Here is an 18,308-nt window from a genome sequence, read left to right on the forward strand (position 1 = left end):
CAGCACTGTGACCCAGAGCAGCACTGGAAGGGTACTCCCTCACCCAGTCCTTGATGAGATGCATTACTGCTGCAGGCTGTGTTTTCAGCAGGTCAATTAGCCCAGGTGAAATGTTGTGCTAATGCAATTAGGCTGCTTTTGATGCTGCAGTTCAGTTTATGCTGAATCCTTCCCTGGGTAGGCAAGGATGACTGTCTTAGGAAATAAAAATGACTTCATTGGCTTTCACGTCTTTTGAGCAATAAGTTTTCTCCATTAAAGGACTGAAAAGACATCCTGAAAACCTTCAGTGTAGTGGGCAGTAGCATTTATTACCCATGATGCCAAGGACTGAACTCATCTTCCTTTTAAAGTAGTCTCTCTGAATGAGAGAAAGAGCTCATGAAGAGGATAAAATGGGGAGAATTAACATCTGTTTCAAGGATTGAAAATTGATTAGCATCTTCCCTGAACACTATGCTTAATGCAGTATTAGTTAAAAACTAAAAAGCAACTTCAAGAAAAAACAGTTACATGACCAACTCCTCCTTCCTCTCCAGAGGGAAAAAAAAATAGAGAAAAGAAATAAACTATACCTGACAGATGTTACTCATCATTACACATACTTCTGGAGGCATAAAGCAGTAGTGATAAAACTGTAGAAGGATCTGAGAGCTTCAAGCTATTTGTCTGTATTGCTGCTATTGCTGGAAAGGAAAAAGCACCTATCCTGCTTCTGAGAATGCTGTATAAATGTTTTAAAACTCAAATGCATGTATTTTAAGGGTGATATACATTACCTTTGGAGAAGACACTTTAACATGGACAATAATTGGTGCTAAAGATGTCTTGATAAGTTGTGCAGGGTGGTTGATTGTGTCTGCATCTAGCACAACCAGTTGTAAGGACCTCGCCAGCTCAAAAATTCTTTCAATTTCACTCTGTACTTCAGCTAGTAAGACAAAAAAAAAAAAAAAGTGTCAAAGCCATTCAAACCCAGTACTATTCAGATAAAAATACAATCACTCATTTATTTACATGGACTGTATATGTTCAATATATGAACTCTGTATGTGAATTAATTTAACTTCCACAAAATAACCCAATACTATTTTTTCTAAAAGAAATATTACCTGCAGAACATTCTGTTGCCTGAAAATATGTAATTATGATACTGACTTACAAATGTGTTCAAGCCATTTGGTACAATTAAATGTATGTTTCTAGTAAAAAAATACACTCAAACATATTTTCCAAATCTTCTAAATAACTTACAATAAAAACTGATAGAATATGATTTAAAAAGACATTAAAGGCTATGTTCACAGCTAAATATTTTTACACAAAAAAAGGAGAAATTTTCTCCCACGTAAATGCCATTTCTCGTTCTGATCCTTCTTAATCATGCACGTTGACATGAGGGATTTTAAATGGATAAAGTCAGCACAAATCAAAGCCTGTAAGTTTTACCAGCRGAGTTCAAGAAAGTTATGTATCAGTAGTTCACATGCATTTAATTTGTCTGATTGCTGTTCCAATAACTTTTAAAGTACACGATTACTTATTAAAATTTATCTTAAATTTTTGTGTAAAACCGAACATCGTGGTGTTCTGCAGTCCCTCCTAACACGTCACCTCAAAGATTATTTCTAAACTTAAGTTTGTCTTGGTTGCATTAGTGATTTAACAGAAATATTTCTTAAAATTAAGTCTATCCCAGTGTAAATCTCCCACAGAGGTATATATGCCACAGGCACAACATTTAGTAGATACAGTACTCACCTTTGCAGCACCTAATTTTAGGGTGCCCGATTCCCATATCAGAATGTCAACCATGAGTGACATGTCCTACCTCCWATACCATATATATATRTATATATATATATRTATKTATGTATGTATATGTATATATACAGGGGGAAGGGGAGAGGGAGGGAGCTGCCTCAGCCTGGCATTCCCACAGGGCAGGGCACTGAGGAGGGAGTTCACTTTCCTACTCAACAGGCGATGCTTGGTACACCTCTCTCATACCACTTTCCTGAGGACAGACATTTAAGGAAGATTTGGAGGCCTTCCTGAAGGTAAACTGCTGTGCTCTTTCTCCTAAAAACTGAGCCAGGTCCACTTTCTCCTTGGAAAAAAAAATAGCCTAAAATGGCATTCAAGTTCCATAGTTGAAACACTCTCTCCGAATGTCAGAGAGCTGGGTTTAAGTGCCTTTTCTTCACGAGACGATTCAAAGCTAATACCTTTTATCTCCAAGGATGCTGTCCCAAAGACCAGGTTATTAGTGTGCATATACATACAGACAGATTTCCACCTCTAGTGGAGAAATAAAAGAAATTAGAAATCCATCAGGCCAGTGTAGCCCAGCAGTCATGAGACAGAGAGAGTGGGAAGATCAACATCCCAGTTTCTGCTCTCGCAGCTAGACTGGAATTTTAAGCAGTAGCTATTCAGTATCAACTACAAAACCAGTTCTTGGGTCTGAAATTAAAACACATTTCCTTCCCAGTTTGACAGAGTGAGAGCTCTCCAGCAGCCTGTGGTGCAAAGTTAACAGCTCCAATCTAAGAAGCAGCAGCTGTGAGGCCGTGTCACCTCTAGRAGAAAACAGCATTGAACCCATTTTTTTAATACCCAGACTGCAGGCCCTTAACTCACCTTTTGTAGGTAATAGCTATAATACTGCTTGTTCTAGTCCTTATAATTGCTTAATGTGAGGCTAACAGAGTACACGATGCTCTGTAGCCACTCCTCAGTCAGATAAATTTTCTCCCAACAGTGTACCTGAATTTCTGAAATATATATAAAAACTCTGCAGACACGTTTAGAATTGAAAAATTTATATGACATCTTTAAGGTTGACCCCTGTCACTCTTTTCCAGTATGCAACTGTGTTCAGAATTGTATCTGTGTCAATGTCTTACCTAAACTTGATCTTGTGTTTGACCGCTCAATTATTGCCCTCTTGCTTGGATTATTTAGAACAGACCTCTTAGCAAGAGAAATGTCAGCTGTCACTCTAGTTATTGATATCCTATGAGCAAGAACACAGGACAGAACAAAAACACAGCAGTCACATTTCCATTGCACTGTGCATGACATACAGCTACATTCCACTCCAGAGTGCAAATACAATAAACTACCACTCAGACATGTTTTATAGCTGAGTTATAACACCATTAAAGTGCAACTAAAGAGAACACTGCGTAACTGTACAAGATTTTCTATTGTCTACGTTATTGTAGACTCTTGCACAGTTTCTGTTTTCTTACTTAATATCATGAGTTAATTTTACCCCTCCCGAACTCTCACTCATCTCCGAGAATACAGAATAACAGGAGTTACAACAGTAATAGCACTACTTCTCCCAAATGGTTTATGAACACTGATTAAACCTCAAATCTCTGACAGGTAAGGAAGGAATATTTGGGTATCTGAGTAACCTGTGTCTCATTTCTCAGCATCTAGGAGTCACTGAACAGATGTAGCATGCTTTGGGAGATCAGTTGTCCAACAGATGCTCCTTCTGCAAATATAGAGCTCTGGCTATCAGCTAAATGAGCTGCTCATGGTCAGCTAGGAGAGAAGCAAGTTTAGCCACAACTATTTGTACTGCTGGAGCCTCCCTTTTAATTTAGGGCAGGCAGTTTTTTCAGCTCTGTCAGTGAGCTGACTAGAGACAAAAGGAAGCATCTCATGCATGTGCATCAGCACCAGGAACAATACAATTTCAGGCATCTATGCTGAGGATTTCCCTTTAAATCAGATTATAAAGCAAAGAACACACATTCACTTCACATAAAAACAATTTAGGAGGACTGTGATGGGATCCAAAGAGCCATGAATGACAAAAAGCAAGCAAGCAAGAAATGATTAGCAGCCACTCCCCACAACACAAGGTTTTGGCAGGTAGAAGGGTAAAAACAGTAGAAGCATTTTCCCATTTTCCATATAATATATAAGTAACTTTGTTGCACAGGATGCAGTGAAGGCCAAAAAAAAAAAAAAAAAAAGAGAGAGAGAGAGAGAACAGGAGTAATTAATGGCTGGAGCCCATCTCTGGCTAAGGAAGCTCCAGATCTCTTGGAATCTTGTACTCTTGGAATCCAGAGAGTACAAGAGAGGAACGATCATAAATCTAACGCACCTCTCCTTATATGCTTCCTTGAGCATCCTCAAAGACAGGATACTGGGTCTTTGGTCTGTCCTAATGCAGCCAGATATAGAAAGCATTTCATTCCCCAAATAAGAAGAATCTTAAGCATCACTGCTGCTGAAAGTTGTTATGAGAGAAAAAAAAAAAGTACTTTTCCTCTTTTTTGTTTACACTGTGTAGAGTTAGGCCAGGTCTACGTAATAGTGACTAAATACAGTGTGTTTAGAAAAGGATGCCGTTAGAGCCTCTGCAGCAGCCTTTCCCTGAATGGCGCCTAGCAGCTAAGCATTGGGAGATTCCTCTCAGCAGGTCTGCACAACACGCAGCCCTCGGCCCTTCCTTCACTTCACCGGCCACGAGAGGCTGGTGCAGACAGAAAAGGAGGAGCTCACAGGAGCCAAACATATTAAGAGATGGGAAGGACTCCTGCTACCTGAAGTCTTGCCAAGGAAGGCTTTTAAAAGCTTGTCCCTGGACAGTCATTTCCCCTGTTAGTAATGTGGGTTTGTCACAAAATTGCAGCAGAGAGGTGAGAAAAATAAATACAAAGAAAGAAAGAAAGAGGGGAGGAAAGACTGCAAAGCCATAAAAATTGGCAGGAGGATCAAGAAGCAGCTGAGATTCCTAAAAAGGAACTGAATTCATTTTTCTAAAGTCATTCAGATCTAAAATCAATTGTATCAGCTTGCTTGTGGCATTTAAATCTTTCATAGTTATAATTCACACTTCTGCTCGATCTAGTTGTCAACAGCAATAGGACTTCCAAAAACCACTTCACTCCAGGCAGACCCTCTCCCTCTCCCCTCTGCACAGACCACCGGCAGGACGGGTGGGAACAGAAGAGCAAGGCAAGGTGCACCCCCAGCCCTCTGCAGCCTCTGCGGCTGCTTCTCTGTAGGCTTTACACTACCATCTCTGTAATTAGGCATCGCTGATCTTTGGGATCAGGACACTGCTCGGTACGTTTTCAGAGAGAGTATAAAAATACAACTTATAAAGGACATATTCATAGCAGTCACATTCTGGCAACCTGATATGACTTGTCACTTCTAGTCGCCATGGTTTCCTACCGAAAACAAGGACTTTCAGCTACCATAGACGTACGCAAAGCTGACAGACACATGCCAACAGCTGGGAAGAGAACATATGCCACGGCTCTGTACCTGCACGTCATGCAAAAGTGTGCTGAAGCACATGCAATAAAATGTGGGGAAATAAAATTAGTCAAATTGCTCAGGAGCAGGGAGAAGATGTAGTGACAGGATGCACGAACAGCTCAGAAAAACGACATATCTAACTGCAGGCTATCACGTACAGTGCTTCCTCTGTCAGATTTTAAATCAAATCATTACATTTGTAGAGTTTGCTAAGATCACTTCAACTGGACAATTAAAAATTGGAAAAGGGACAAGATATTTTGCAAACAAGTTGATCATTAAATGTTTTGTTGGTTCATGGGTTAATTCAGCATTGCCATCTCCTCACTGCACCCCAGAAGAGCCCTTGCCCGCAAGTCCTACTCCACCTCTTCTGAACGACACTATTATTTTCACTGTCCTAGTGCTAATATTTTAGGTATTTTCAAACTTGGTTTATTCTCACATCAGCTAGCATAGTACAAGCTTCTCTACATACAATTCAAATACACTAAACAAACTAAGATGAAGATACGGCAGAACAACCCAAGATGCAGCTGATGCCTACAACTATCAACAAGCTCCAGTGGAAAGAAAGAGGACAGGAACCAAACACATGTTCTTCATGAAGAAACCCAAATATTTATACCTTCTCACAGCTCCTCAGGAATTTGTTTTTTCTTTTTCCATTTGAACAGGTTGAATTCTCTTTACAGCTTCTTAAGTTCTGACGAATTTTCCCTTCATTTTAGTTTTTAGTATTTCCGTCTTCAAATTGCCTTTTAAAATATTTTTGGCTAGCAAGAATATTTAAGAGCTGATTTTTTTTTAGGTGTTGGCCTGAAGCACCATTTCTGAACAGCATTGCTCTGTTTATGATACTTATTTCAGGGCTACGGTGTGATTAATTTTATTTAGAGAACTGTTGTAGAGGAGCCTGGAACTTGACGGAAGGTACTGGGATGAACTTAGCCTAAACATAGCAACTTGAGAACAAAATCACAAGATACTTCTGTTCGGTATGTGTATACTTCAGCAGCTTCCTGGGCTAGTCCAGCAATACATACTTGTATGCAATGTCTAAAAGAATTTTTGTAAACCCAGAGAATTGTGAATAAAACTGTAGCTTCATTTGCAATCAGTCATGCTTTTTCAGCTGTTCCACATCATCCACAAAAGAAACCAGAGAGCTCTTAGAAAGTAATTTATTTGTTAACGCTACCCCCCATGCAATCAGCTCTGGTGCAGCGCAGTGACTTCGGAGCTCGGCAGGGAAGCGGGCCAGCAGAAGGCCAGGAGCTGGGTCCTACTAAAGGGCTTCACCAGTGGCACCGTCCCTCTGAGTCCCAGCTGGATGCATGACAGCACCTGCCAAGTGGCCCATAGCCTGCTCCTGATGCTTCCAGGGTAGCGTTAAAAGCCTGAGCCTCACAATGCCATCTTTAAAGATACTTTCCTGGTGCCCTAGTCACCTTTCATCTAGATTTCTTCTGTAGTTTTAGTCTGATAAGACACTGAGGCAAAATTATTCAAACCTAAAAATCCTTCTACAGACATAGCAGAYAGGAAGATGTGTGCACTTCCAAAAATATATTAGTTGTGTTTCACCCCAGAATTGGCTGCATTTTAGTGTTGACACAGAGCCGGTGCATCAATTTTGAACAAGCATCACTCTTTTTGCATTAAAGAAACCTAAAAATGTTATTAATACATGAGGGAAAAAGCATGAAAAGGACAGTATTTCTCACCTCCCATCAAACCTGTGCTTCAGGAAGTCAAAGAGAGCTTTCTGCATCATGTCTGTCACCTTTGCAGAGGTGAGGGAGATTGAACAGGAAGGATTGACAGAGAGAAAAAGAAGTCAAAAGAAAGAGAAGAGGTAAAAGATAAGGATACTGCCAAAAATCAATACCTTYTATAGGCAGCAATCATTTAGTTTCCATGGTCTTGGCAGCATGCTTTGTAATAAATACTTGCAAGTTTTCTGACTCATTCTCTAAAATGTTGAACGGAGGATGTGAGAGCTGTCACTCCTAATGCTCTTCATTTGCACTGAGATATTAGAACACTCCTCATAAACTCCTTTACAGTATAATATCCAACAGGGTCAAGCACGTCAGAAACTTATGTGAATATTTGGATAGAACAGATCATTCGTTTTCCTCCTACAGTTATGTTACTAGAACTGGTTTAGAACTTCAGATACAAAATCTATCTTGTTCGATGGTGTTTTAACAACAGCAGAAGTAATCTCAGTGAGGCCCAGAAGCAGAAAAAAAATGGATATTTCTATTCCTAAATGAGCGGAAACACACGAGAGATGCTCAGCACCAACAGCTGTAATTTACTTTATTGAGCAAACTCTTTGTCCCTTTTGGTACAACTCAGACTGACGTCTATTATTCGCCAGTCTAGACAGGAATTCATTCAAAGCCCCAAGGCCTCCGGCAGTTTATTTCTCCTGTGTTATCTTTTGAAGTGGTTCTTATAGAATTTAATCAGAAAAAAATGTCAAAATAAATTTCCCATGTATGTTGCAAAGTAAGATCAGTGTCCCTCTGCTGCACAGACCACTATTTTAAACTAAAATTAATATCTTAACTCCATCACCATTTAAAGGGGTACCTTATGCACTGTTTTATGTCYCAAATGTCATATTTAATATATTTTCTTACCCAATGGGCATGGGGTGCCTATTTGTAGATGGGTATGTATTAACAAACAGCCCTTCTCCTAAATTTGGCAGTCCTTGGGGTAACTTAATCCATGGTGCAGCACCATGAAAATCAATCAGTGAAATTTTCTTCTTTTGAGAAACATTACCATAAAATTAAAAGGCAGATAGTAGAAAATGAAATACGTAATTCCTGCTTTGCTAAACTACATATTTAATCACTCTTACCAAAAAAATCTGATGCAAGAACACAGCATTACACTAACAATAGCACCATTCTGCAATCTTCCTAAGACTCATTACCTTAAGAACCATTCCAATACATTTAACAATAYCCTATGAAGTACGAATAAAATTAATTAAACTAAATGAAGTGTATCTTTGATTTTATGTTAATTTAGTTTTAATGTTAATTTAGATCCTAATTCAGCAAAGCACTTAATAGATAGTTAAATGCAAGTATTCACCAAAATGTCCTGCAAAAAGCCTATGTTCAAGTTTAGCAAGTATTAAATGGTCTTTTGAATCTGAAACAACATTGAGGAATGACTGTCCTATTTATTATTATTATTATTATTACTATATCAGATACAGATAAAAAAAAGCCAAGAAAAAATGCTGAAGTGATAACGATCAGTTCCAAAATTCAGCTTCTGGTGTTGGAGAACAAAAGCGACTATGCTGGAACAGTCTRGCTACTTCATCTGCCAACACCAAATTTCACAGGAAGATATAAAATTTACATAAATGACATAATGGGAAAACAATGAGCTTATGGGGAAATTGTCTTAAAAATTTGGTTACTTAAGTCTTTTCTACATTCAAAGCATATGCCAGTTTAACTAAAATTTTATCTATATATAGAAGTCTAGTTAATTTAAACTTGACTGTTGCAACTGTTTTTTTGTAGTGGACTTCAATTCTCTTTTCTTAYTTGATTTAGCTAAGAACAAATGTACTGAAAATAATGGCTGCGCACTGTGTTTTGAAGCAGTGCAACTACAAAGAGAGTCCTAGTGTACTTGTGTTACCTGCCTTTCAGCTTAGATGCTACAAACAACAGGCAGCTTCTCTTCTGTTGCAGTGTAGAATAAAATTCGCTGGTACCTCACCCAATAGGTGCAAAGCACTAACTACGCTCTTATATCTTGCATATAATATTCTATTATTTTAGCTCAGATCACTTAAAATTGCTGAAAATCTYTACCACAAATCAAATGTAATATGGCAAATCATGAACAGAAGATGTTAATTAATTGCAAATAACTGGAATACATACCTCATAACCTTTCAGTGATGGACCTACTAAGACAACAGGCCTCATTGATGGTACTACATCATATGGAGGAACATGCTCTGTCTGGAAGAAGAAAACACCTCATCAGGTCCCATTAATCAAAGATGATCAGGATGAAAGATCCTAGAAACTGTACTAGATTAAAAAAAAAAAAAAAAACTAAAATGAAAACAAAAGTACTTACCACTTTTTGTTTCTGTTTTGCTAAAAGACCAAATGAGAATTTGGTTAAAACATATAGTATGCATAATAAACACAATACCTGCAAACAAGTTTATGAACTTTTGATTCTCTCACTGCATCTCCCTTCTGATCAATTCTGTTTTAACTGGTCACTTATTTGATTTTAGGGGGAGCTGCCACTTTTTCCCAATCCCTTGGTAGCTACTACACATCTAGAAACAGATGTCTTTTTTTCCACCTCCACATGCAAGCACTTTTCAGTGGAGTATTTTAATATGTCAGCAAAGGGGGAAAAGCTCACATTTTTCAAATGCAGCTTTTAAAATAAAAGGATTAGAAATAGCAAGAATTTCCTTAAATAAAATTCTATCTTACCGGCAGAAGTGGGTGTGGCTCGAAATGTGCCAGAAACCATTTCTCCAAGACTTGAAGAAGAATTTCCACTTGATTTCCTATGGCATCAGAAAGAGCCCCGTTAACTTGTGAGTTTTAAGCATCAGTTACTCCTTCATAAGGAATTAATACAGTAAAAGAGAGAGAGTYTTCACCCACATTCATGCTCTAAGAAAGCTTTCTCTGTAGTGAGAGATAAAGTGTACTAGGCAGGGACAAAGGGAAATCAAGGAATCAGTAACTAGATAGACCTGTATGTCCAGGACAACTCCAAAGGGGCTATGAAGGGAGAGCAGATTCTATTACAGACTTAGCAAAGTTCTTCTGYGATCTGCCCACAGGCTGGGAAAGGTTTCAGTTCTAGTCATAGACATCGGCTAAATTCATCACACACAGGGTGCATAATCCAGCCCTGCAAAAGACCACCCCTGCACAACTCCAGAGTCCTATGGGGTCCTACCAGGATGYGTGACTGGGCAGATATGTCCCTTTGGAGGTTTGGGATATTAACTATTGGTTTAAATAACTTCTCCTGTGCAGCAACACTAGTATAAATAGCTCCCTTCTCCTTCCTCCATGCCACCCTCTTCTGGCCCCTCAGTCCTGCCCATTCCCTTCCCTGCTCTGCTTGTGCAACACACCCAAACAGAACTGCTTGGGTGGCAAAGCCAGGCCTGGAGCAGGAACCCAGTTTGTGCAGGGGAAACAGAAAAGAAAGTATGTTCGGATGAATCAGTTACCTAATCCACTTCACTCCACAAACAGCTGAGGAGGAGATCAGGGAATGGGAAGGAAAGCTCAAGGGAGGAGAGGACTGTAAGCAACCTAATCACTGCATGCAACACTATAGTCGCACAGGACAATCAGCATGTCTTAAACATAGTATTTACTGTTCTCATTCCATGCAGACTGAACAGCAAGCGAATACTAGTTCATATTAATATTCTGTCCTTGCTCTCTTGACATACGCTCTCCAGAGCAGGAATTGTCCACCCCTGGACTTGGCAAGTCCTCAACACACACATACTCTACACAGCTGTAACGCAGATGATATTGCTAATAACCACTAACAGTAGTTACCATGTTCCAAGACCCTGGAAACCCTCTTTAATAGGTGAACTTTCATTGCTTTAATCAGACAAAGCTAGAACGCTCTACCACAGACAGCCTTATTACTACAGCTAGTCATAGCTTTCGAAGAAATATTAAGATACAGATACTAAATGGTTTTATGTAACAAAGGCGCTCAGAAAAATCCTACTCATTATTTCTTTCTTTCTTTCCACTCTATCATATAGATCCATGAGTGTCAGTATAAACTGCTGYAAATCGTAATATGTTTTTCTGTTGCAATATTTCCCCTCAACTCTTTCATACTTAATTTTATTCCCAATATTCTCCACAGGTGAGATTATAAAATCTTCAAAGGAATGGTGATTTGGTGGAGTTATGCCTATTCACACAAGCAGAGAATTTGTCTGCAAATATGCCGTATCTGAAACARTATCATAAATTCTCTCTCGTGTACATCTCTGAATTAGATGCCCCTCTTTCCATACACTGAGATACACTGGCTTCCTCTGAAGCCATTTCAAAAATTGTAAAAACAATTTAGATAAAGCASAGAGTTAATGCTATTCAATCATTCTAAAAACATTTCCCCAGATGCTTATCCTTAAAATGATTCCTGACCTTGATTAAGTATATTAGTAAGCCAACTCCCTGGCAGTACTGCATAGGCTAAATTATGCTCCTCTTATTGCTATCTATCAGGGCAAGAGTCAATTGGCTCACCTTTCTTTAACTCTACAGTAACTAAAGATTTTGTTCTCCTTAAATTAAATTTCATTTTCAATTAGTGGGAATAATATACTAGTAGTAAAACACATTGTGTGTACTCAGCCTATGGAAGAGACACTTCAAAGTCCAAATTGAGATTAGGAGAAATTACCATTTTGCTTTCTAGATTAGTGCCTAAGTTTATATTTATCAAGGGATTTGCAATTTCCAGATCTAGCAGTGGGGATGTACAAAAAAAGACAAGTTGGGAGATGAACAGGAAGAGAAGYTGAACCACTAAGCTTACCTCTACAAAATTCAAAAGGTTTGGTTTTGGCCAAAATGGAAAAAAACTCCACAACCTTAAGAATACAAGAATCAGGAAAAAAAATGTGGCTGCTTTTGAGTGCCAAGCTGACTAAACCTTGCAGGGACTTAAATTCTGTAGACTGTCAGAAACTTCTGTTGTTACTACTTCCACTGTGTAATTCATCTTTCCTAAAGCCAACAGACATTTTTTTCTTGTTACTCATGGCCATTTGGTGTGTCTATGCTCTGCAAATATGTTTTTCCATTTGGAATCCCAAATTAAACACTCATCCAAATACAATGCAATAAAAAAGAATCAAGTGACCTTTGAAAATATTGTCCAGCATCAGAAATGATTTTAAGTTATTTTAAAAGGTTACAGCATTCTTACCCTCCATGGAAACGTCCTCTCTTCTGCTCCTGTTGAATGCGGATATTCTCCAATCTAAGYGGGCTTGGAATAAAGCCAATCTCACAGCCCTCTTTAACCAGTCTTCCTATCCACCAGTCATTATTGTATTTCTGTAACACAGAAAGGTTACTGGCTTCAGCTCAAAATGTTCCATGTCCTAAATCCCCTTATTTTGTTACACACAATTTTTAACTCCACCCTAGTTCATGAAACTAAACTCACACTGAAGTCTGAGAACTGGACAATTTGTGCAGATTTAAATGACGTTAAAGGTGCCAGCCAGCATTAGAAAGGTTGATGTCTCCTTTACACCAGAGAACAGTTGGCCTGGCCAACTTCTGCTGACCAAGCTAACCCACGGAGGCCGCATAAAACCATCAAGCAAAGASAAAACACCTTCAGATCACCATCAAAACCCATTATTGGTTTATTGCAAACTTTAATGGCCTGCCCTAAAAGTTGCCACCACTTCTCCTTCCTTTGCTCCAGGTAGTTATATGGCCATTATTAACATGTTATCATTTTTCAGAAACCTTGTGTGCTGGAAAAGTTCTATAAACATCACTTTAGAAACTGAAATTCAGAAAGAYCAACCCACCCAAGACAACATAGGAAGCTTACAGCTCCAGCAATAAATTAAACCGCTAACTACTTAACACAATTCTAGAATTCTATCTGAAGGGTTGTGCCACCTCTGTACAGATGAGTTTATTTCTACTGCTACTGCCCTGAGGCAGCCTAACTACTTGTATGCTACCTGTTTAACTTATGACAGTTGAAGAAAGATTTGCCTTGAGGCAGAAAAATTAATACCTATCTGAAAGTATAAAATTTTATTTTTATTTACCTTTAGTAATRTAAGCTTTTTTTCTGCATTATTGAAAATCTATCCTAACTTTAACGATGGAGAGATGAGGAGTGATATCACACTGGCAAAGGATTTGTTGCACCTGGCTGCTGGCAGAGCTTTTGAAGAATAAATTTTGAAAACCTTATACTCTGCTATGCTTCCTTTGATATCTCAGTGGTCAGAAGAAACACCATTTTTCACAACAGACCTTCAAGTAATTAAGACCAACGTGTGTCAATTCTGTTTTCATGCTCTGAGGAAAMAAGTTATCTGCACTATGAGTTAGAAAAATATACAGAAGCCTCCTCTTAAAAATGATTGTCCTACTGGTTCTGTATTTTTAAGCACCTAAATTCCTGCTAAAACACCTAAGTACCACGGCCYAGTTGTCAAAGGTAAAAAAGTGACTAACTGAAGTCTTTAAAACATAGAGAGCCTCAACACCTTTGAGAAATATATTAGCTTACCTATTAGCACATATATACATACACAGACATATTTATGTATAGATTTAAATGAAATGTAAACCTCCTTCTTCAAAATCCAATCTCCATATATAGTTATTTATGCAAAAGCATCATTATTTTAATCATTTCAGCTTTTTAAATATGCTCTTCATACTATTATGATCCTGATTCAGAGAATGTCAGTATGGAAAGCTTAATATTAAACATACTGCTTTTGCAACCTATTAATCAGAACTATTCACATTCTTTAAATACTTCACATACTTCATCACTTTGCAGGATCTAGCATTCTGCTGTTATAAATGAGTGAAATCAGTGAATTTAAATCAGTGTAAAAACTGAGTCATATCAGAATTACCAATTTTATTTTGGTTTTGAATGCAGGGCTTGAACACACACATTCTCCTTCTATTAGCAGGTAACAAACATCTGATTTACACTTCTATACACGAGATCAGAATCAGGGTTATGCTGAGACTMTCTGAACAACAGAAATGACAGAGATGCAGCAAGGGAAAACAGGAATATTTTCATTAGGTCATCACCTCCCATACGCTATCCTTTGCATCCTGCGTGTGGGAGGACTACAGTTCAGCCCTATTGGTTGCCATGCCTATGATTTCTTGCGCATTGTCAGTAATTCTTGCCACTTCATCTTTTAAGTAAGTGCAATATGCATGGCCTCGTAGGAGACAGATGAGACATACAGGACACATTCTGAATATAGAAACTCATCAGTTACTGCTGATGTTTCATCTTGTCAGCAGGGTGACCTTACTTCTACCTAGTTTAGTGCTATTCTAGAATCTGGAATCATGTTTGCTCTAGTCCATAGAAGCCTGACAGATCACTGAAAAACAAACTCTGCAAAGCCTTTTCCCGTGCAGATACAGACTCCAACGTAGGGAACCATTCCTGAAATCATACTGAGGCACAGCCACAGCTTCATGCAACTGAAGGTTTCAATGGTATCAGTGATACTACACTAAATCCTCAGCACATATTAATAYCCGCAAGTCAGACGGCTGGGACTAGGCAGCTGTGGGACAGGAACTGGAAGTGCCTGTGTGGGGGTCCTGCATTTTGGCAGGGATATGGCCCTGGCCACTTAGACTAYGAAGGAAAACGCAGAACACTAACGGACTCAGGACTTACCTTGAAAAGTATACAGGTCAGCATAAAAGGAGGTTAGTACATTAAGTTCAATCACTAGCCTTACAATAAAGGTAGCTGCCTCCTGGGAAAGCTAAGAGCAAATATTTGTTATARCGCTGATGCACTGAGCTACCTGAACACTTAAACAAGGCTACATATAAACTAGACTGTATGGCAGGTATGGGGCATTGCTGGTACAAAAGGGAAAATGCTGGGGAAGGTAGCTGAGAAAGTGATCTCTACAGTGATGTGTACAGCTGCTGTCTGCATTCAACTTCGAGTGCTAGCAAAGGACATTTTCCTGATGGGCAGCAGGTTTGGAAGGTGGGGTACACTGAGTACAGCTCAGTTGTGGTGCTGGAAAGAACYGAACATGTTCTTGGGGAACTAAGGGAGGAGAAAACCAATTCTACAYGCAATGACAGACAGATTCCAATTTCATAGTGCTCCACTTCCTCAGCAGGGGTGTAAGCATTGTTCCATACAAATATGAAAAACTGCCATCTGTTTCCAGTAAAAAGAGAAAACTGAATGAGGGAATCAACTGCCTCTCCTATGTCCTTCTCAGGGAGAAAGAATTTAAAGCAAAACCTYCTGCTCTACCACCAATCTCTGCCTCTAGTGATAAAGAGGCAGGTGATTTCATCTTGAATATGTTCAGTCTCACAGAGATTGGTGCTTTGAAGCAATGGTGGAAAAGAGTTCAAAGAAACAGACGAATTAGTATTGAACACCCTAAAATCTACGCACAGAATGCTGAGATGAAAAAACGTTTTTCTTGCRAGCTGCAAGCCTATATACAAATCTATAAAACAACAGGGGATTATGTAAATTTGAAGAGCTCACTTTAGATAGATTACAAAGAATTGGAGAAAATATGCTCAACATGCAACAAAATGAGTTTTCCTCTATCAAAGCCCTATCCTCGTACTCATGGCTCACTTATTCCTTCGTCCTTAATTTTGTATCTTTTTGTCCTAGGACCTCTTCAATATTTTATCTTCTTATTGTATTTTTCTCAGTCTCATTTCCTCTCTTAGAGGGCTATCCRGTGCTTTATGAAGACCTGGTATAAACTGGTGCTACATCACTTTCTGGTCATTCTCTTCTTCTTACCTAGTCTCAGACTCATCACAAACTTGTTTTGATTAAAAGAATCTGTACCTACCATGTTGAAGGGGATTTTAAATCTAGCAAGATGGAATCTCCTTCCTGCAGTACAAAAATCCAACAACAAATTGGTAATATTCAATAGCAAAGATAAAAGGTCTAGGGTGCTAGAACTCTAAAAAGGATGAGGTACCACCAAAGCATCATTRATCAGGCAGATGTGCTGTGCTCTGCTGCCTCCACTCAGCTCTTTTTATCTGGTATAGCTCAGACTTGACTGCTCAAATTGTAGCTCTTGGCAAGGGAAAAGGGAAAAACTACTTTCTGTTTTCACCTCTTTAATGTGTAGAAAGTCCTTGGCATCAAAAGAGATAGCAGTGCTTGGGACAGGAACATCTTCATCCAGTGCTCCGCAGTAACTCACATTAGTCTTAACAGCAAATGCTACTGGTTTGGACTATAAATAGAAACAGACATCAGAAACATAGCATAAAAGTAATGATGCACTTTGTAGAATCAAGAATTAATAGGYTGTACCAAATTACTCAAAATCTAGTAGAGGATACTTGCCAAATACACCAATTCAGATAAAATGATTTTATACAAGCCAAGAGAATTCAGCTTACTACAGAAGATCTAAACTTAAACCATGAAGGCAGTGGTTTGCATCAGTATCTGTATGCCCAACACTATGGAAATAATACTGGAAATCTGCAACCCATTTCATCAGGAGGCTAAGCAGACTCCAACATCCTGCTGAAACAAAAACAAAGCAACAACCACTGGGCCATATCCTTCACCAGGRGGTATCAGAACATGAGATAGGTCATGTTAGCACACTACAGGACTATATACACCACTCAGTCCCTTCACTGCCCATTACTAGAGTAAGCACTTTGATGGAATCCAGATTCAGAACAGTCTAGTAATACTACCGTAGGAGGAATCTTATTTTTTACTCCCTATCCCCTGCAAGACAACAGTTCTGCTGTCRTTTATGTAATAGTTCCTACTAGTTTCATCAGAGCTTCAGTAACAGAATTTGGCTGTGTTTCAAGTAGTATCTCTTCTCTGGGAATATCTGCACTAACCTCAAACACCTTTTTTGCAGAAAACTTCACCTGATTCCCAAACTATTTCAAGAGATAGCATCATCATTATAAATCAGCAGTGTGAATTTTAACACTATGCAAATGACAAATGCCACGTAACTTTGTTATTACTAAAGCTTAAAAGAAGAACGTACCTTCGCCCTTTCAAGCTGTATAGCTGCTTGTTGTTCTCTTTCTTGGCGGATTGCTTCCCTGTCTTCTTCCAAAGAGACATCAGAGTCCGAGGGTCTGCTTGTGTACGAATCTGCTGAGCCCTGAAAATAAATTCACATCACTAAAAATAAATAAATAAATAAACAGAACACACTCCTATCAGATTCATTAAATATCTTTAAAATATCTGTTTCCTAATTTTATTGAGTAGGTTTTATCTCCTGCATTTAAGCAGAAAATTCTGCAGTATTTAGCAGAGAAATAATCTGGCTTTACAGATTAAATGCATTTAGCCAAAGATAAAATCCCAAGAAAACCGTATCTCTCCACTTTCAAAGAATCTTTTCATATTCTTACTGGCATGGGCATATAAAACTCAGCTGCAGGCACAGTACAGCAATCTTTTACAATATTTAAATCCTCTCTGACAACCTTAGATCCAAGATCACCTCTTTGTCAAAGGCCAGGTCACATCAAATTCAATTAGGATATTATATAGCTTGGCTCAAATCATTCCTCCCTGTAAATATAGTACAATTGTGCAAGTACTTCCCTCCATACTGTGAGGTGCCACTCACACAAATTCTGTGCTATAAAGGAAAAAAAGCGCAGCAAAAGTCACATTATTAAAAGCTACTCAACAGGGCAACACAAAAGCCATATGATATGAAATAAAACAGCACATACAAGCAGAAGCAAAATGTAATGGCTTATAAGGGAGGAAATTAGATATTGCCACAGTTTGATTTCTTGTCTGGGACCCTAGTGAGGATGCCTGGCAACACCTGAGGTTTGCAGTGGCTCCTCTCCTCCTTTTATAAAGCACCTGATTTGCCTGTACTGCACGGTTGATCTTTACGGCTGTCTGGGGCCAACTGAGAGCGCGGTTTAATCTTACAAGACAGACAAGGTAAGGACAGGGAATGTTCAGTTGTTACAAATCTGAAATCCCAGTTGAAAAACCTCCCTCCAGACATGCAAGTAAACCCCAGTTCCAGAAGCCTAGCACAACGAGGACTTGAACCCCGACCCCAGCGAGCTCCCTTAAGAGAGCACTCGTATAAAAGGGGAAGTAGATTTGCACTACAGGAGAAAGCAAAAGATCTCTGAAACCTGAAGTCTAGGTCTAACTTGCTG

The 18,308-nt window shown here is 38.9% G+C and overlaps 1 protein-coding gene across 6 annotated transcripts in view; it reads right to left on the reverse strand.

The window, feature by feature from the left end:
* CACNB4 (calcium voltage-gated channel auxiliary subunit beta 4) overlaps positions 1-18,308 on the reverse strand; it is an 85,322-nt gene that overhangs the window by 23,232 nt on the left and 43,782 nt on the right. For all 6 annotated transcript variants that reach the window (XR_014896811.1, XR_014896812.1, XM_085312964.1 and 3 more), the window contains exons 2-10: positions 17,153-17,272; positions 16,241-16,363; positions 12,304-12,434; positions 9,807-9,883; positions 9,433-9,452; positions 9,231-9,311; positions 7,026-7,084; positions 2,910-3,019; positions 780-931 (exon numbers count right to left, since the gene is read on the reverse strand). Coding sequence is in view for 4 of the 6 variants with exons in the window: in XM_085312964.1 (XP_085169090.1) it covers positions 780-931; positions 2,910-3,019; positions 7,026-7,084; positions 9,231-9,311; positions 9,433-9,452; positions 9,807-9,883; positions 12,304-12,434; positions 16,241-16,363; positions 17,153-17,272 (873 nt within the window). In the remaining 2 variants the exon portion in view is untranslated. The remainder of the gene's footprint in view (positions 1-779; positions 932-2,909; positions 3,020-7,025; positions 7,085-9,230; positions 9,312-9,432; positions 9,453-9,806; positions 9,884-12,303; positions 12,435-16,240; positions 16,364-17,152; positions 17,273-18,308) is intronic.

The sequence above is a fragment of the Rhea americana genome, unplaced genomic scaffold (assembly GCF_003343005.1).
Source record: "Rhea americana isolate MKP2758 unplaced genomic scaffold, rheAme1 scaffold_372, whole genome shotgun sequence".
NCBI lineage: Eukaryota > Metazoa > Chordata > Aves > Rheiformes > Rheidae > Rhea > Rhea americana.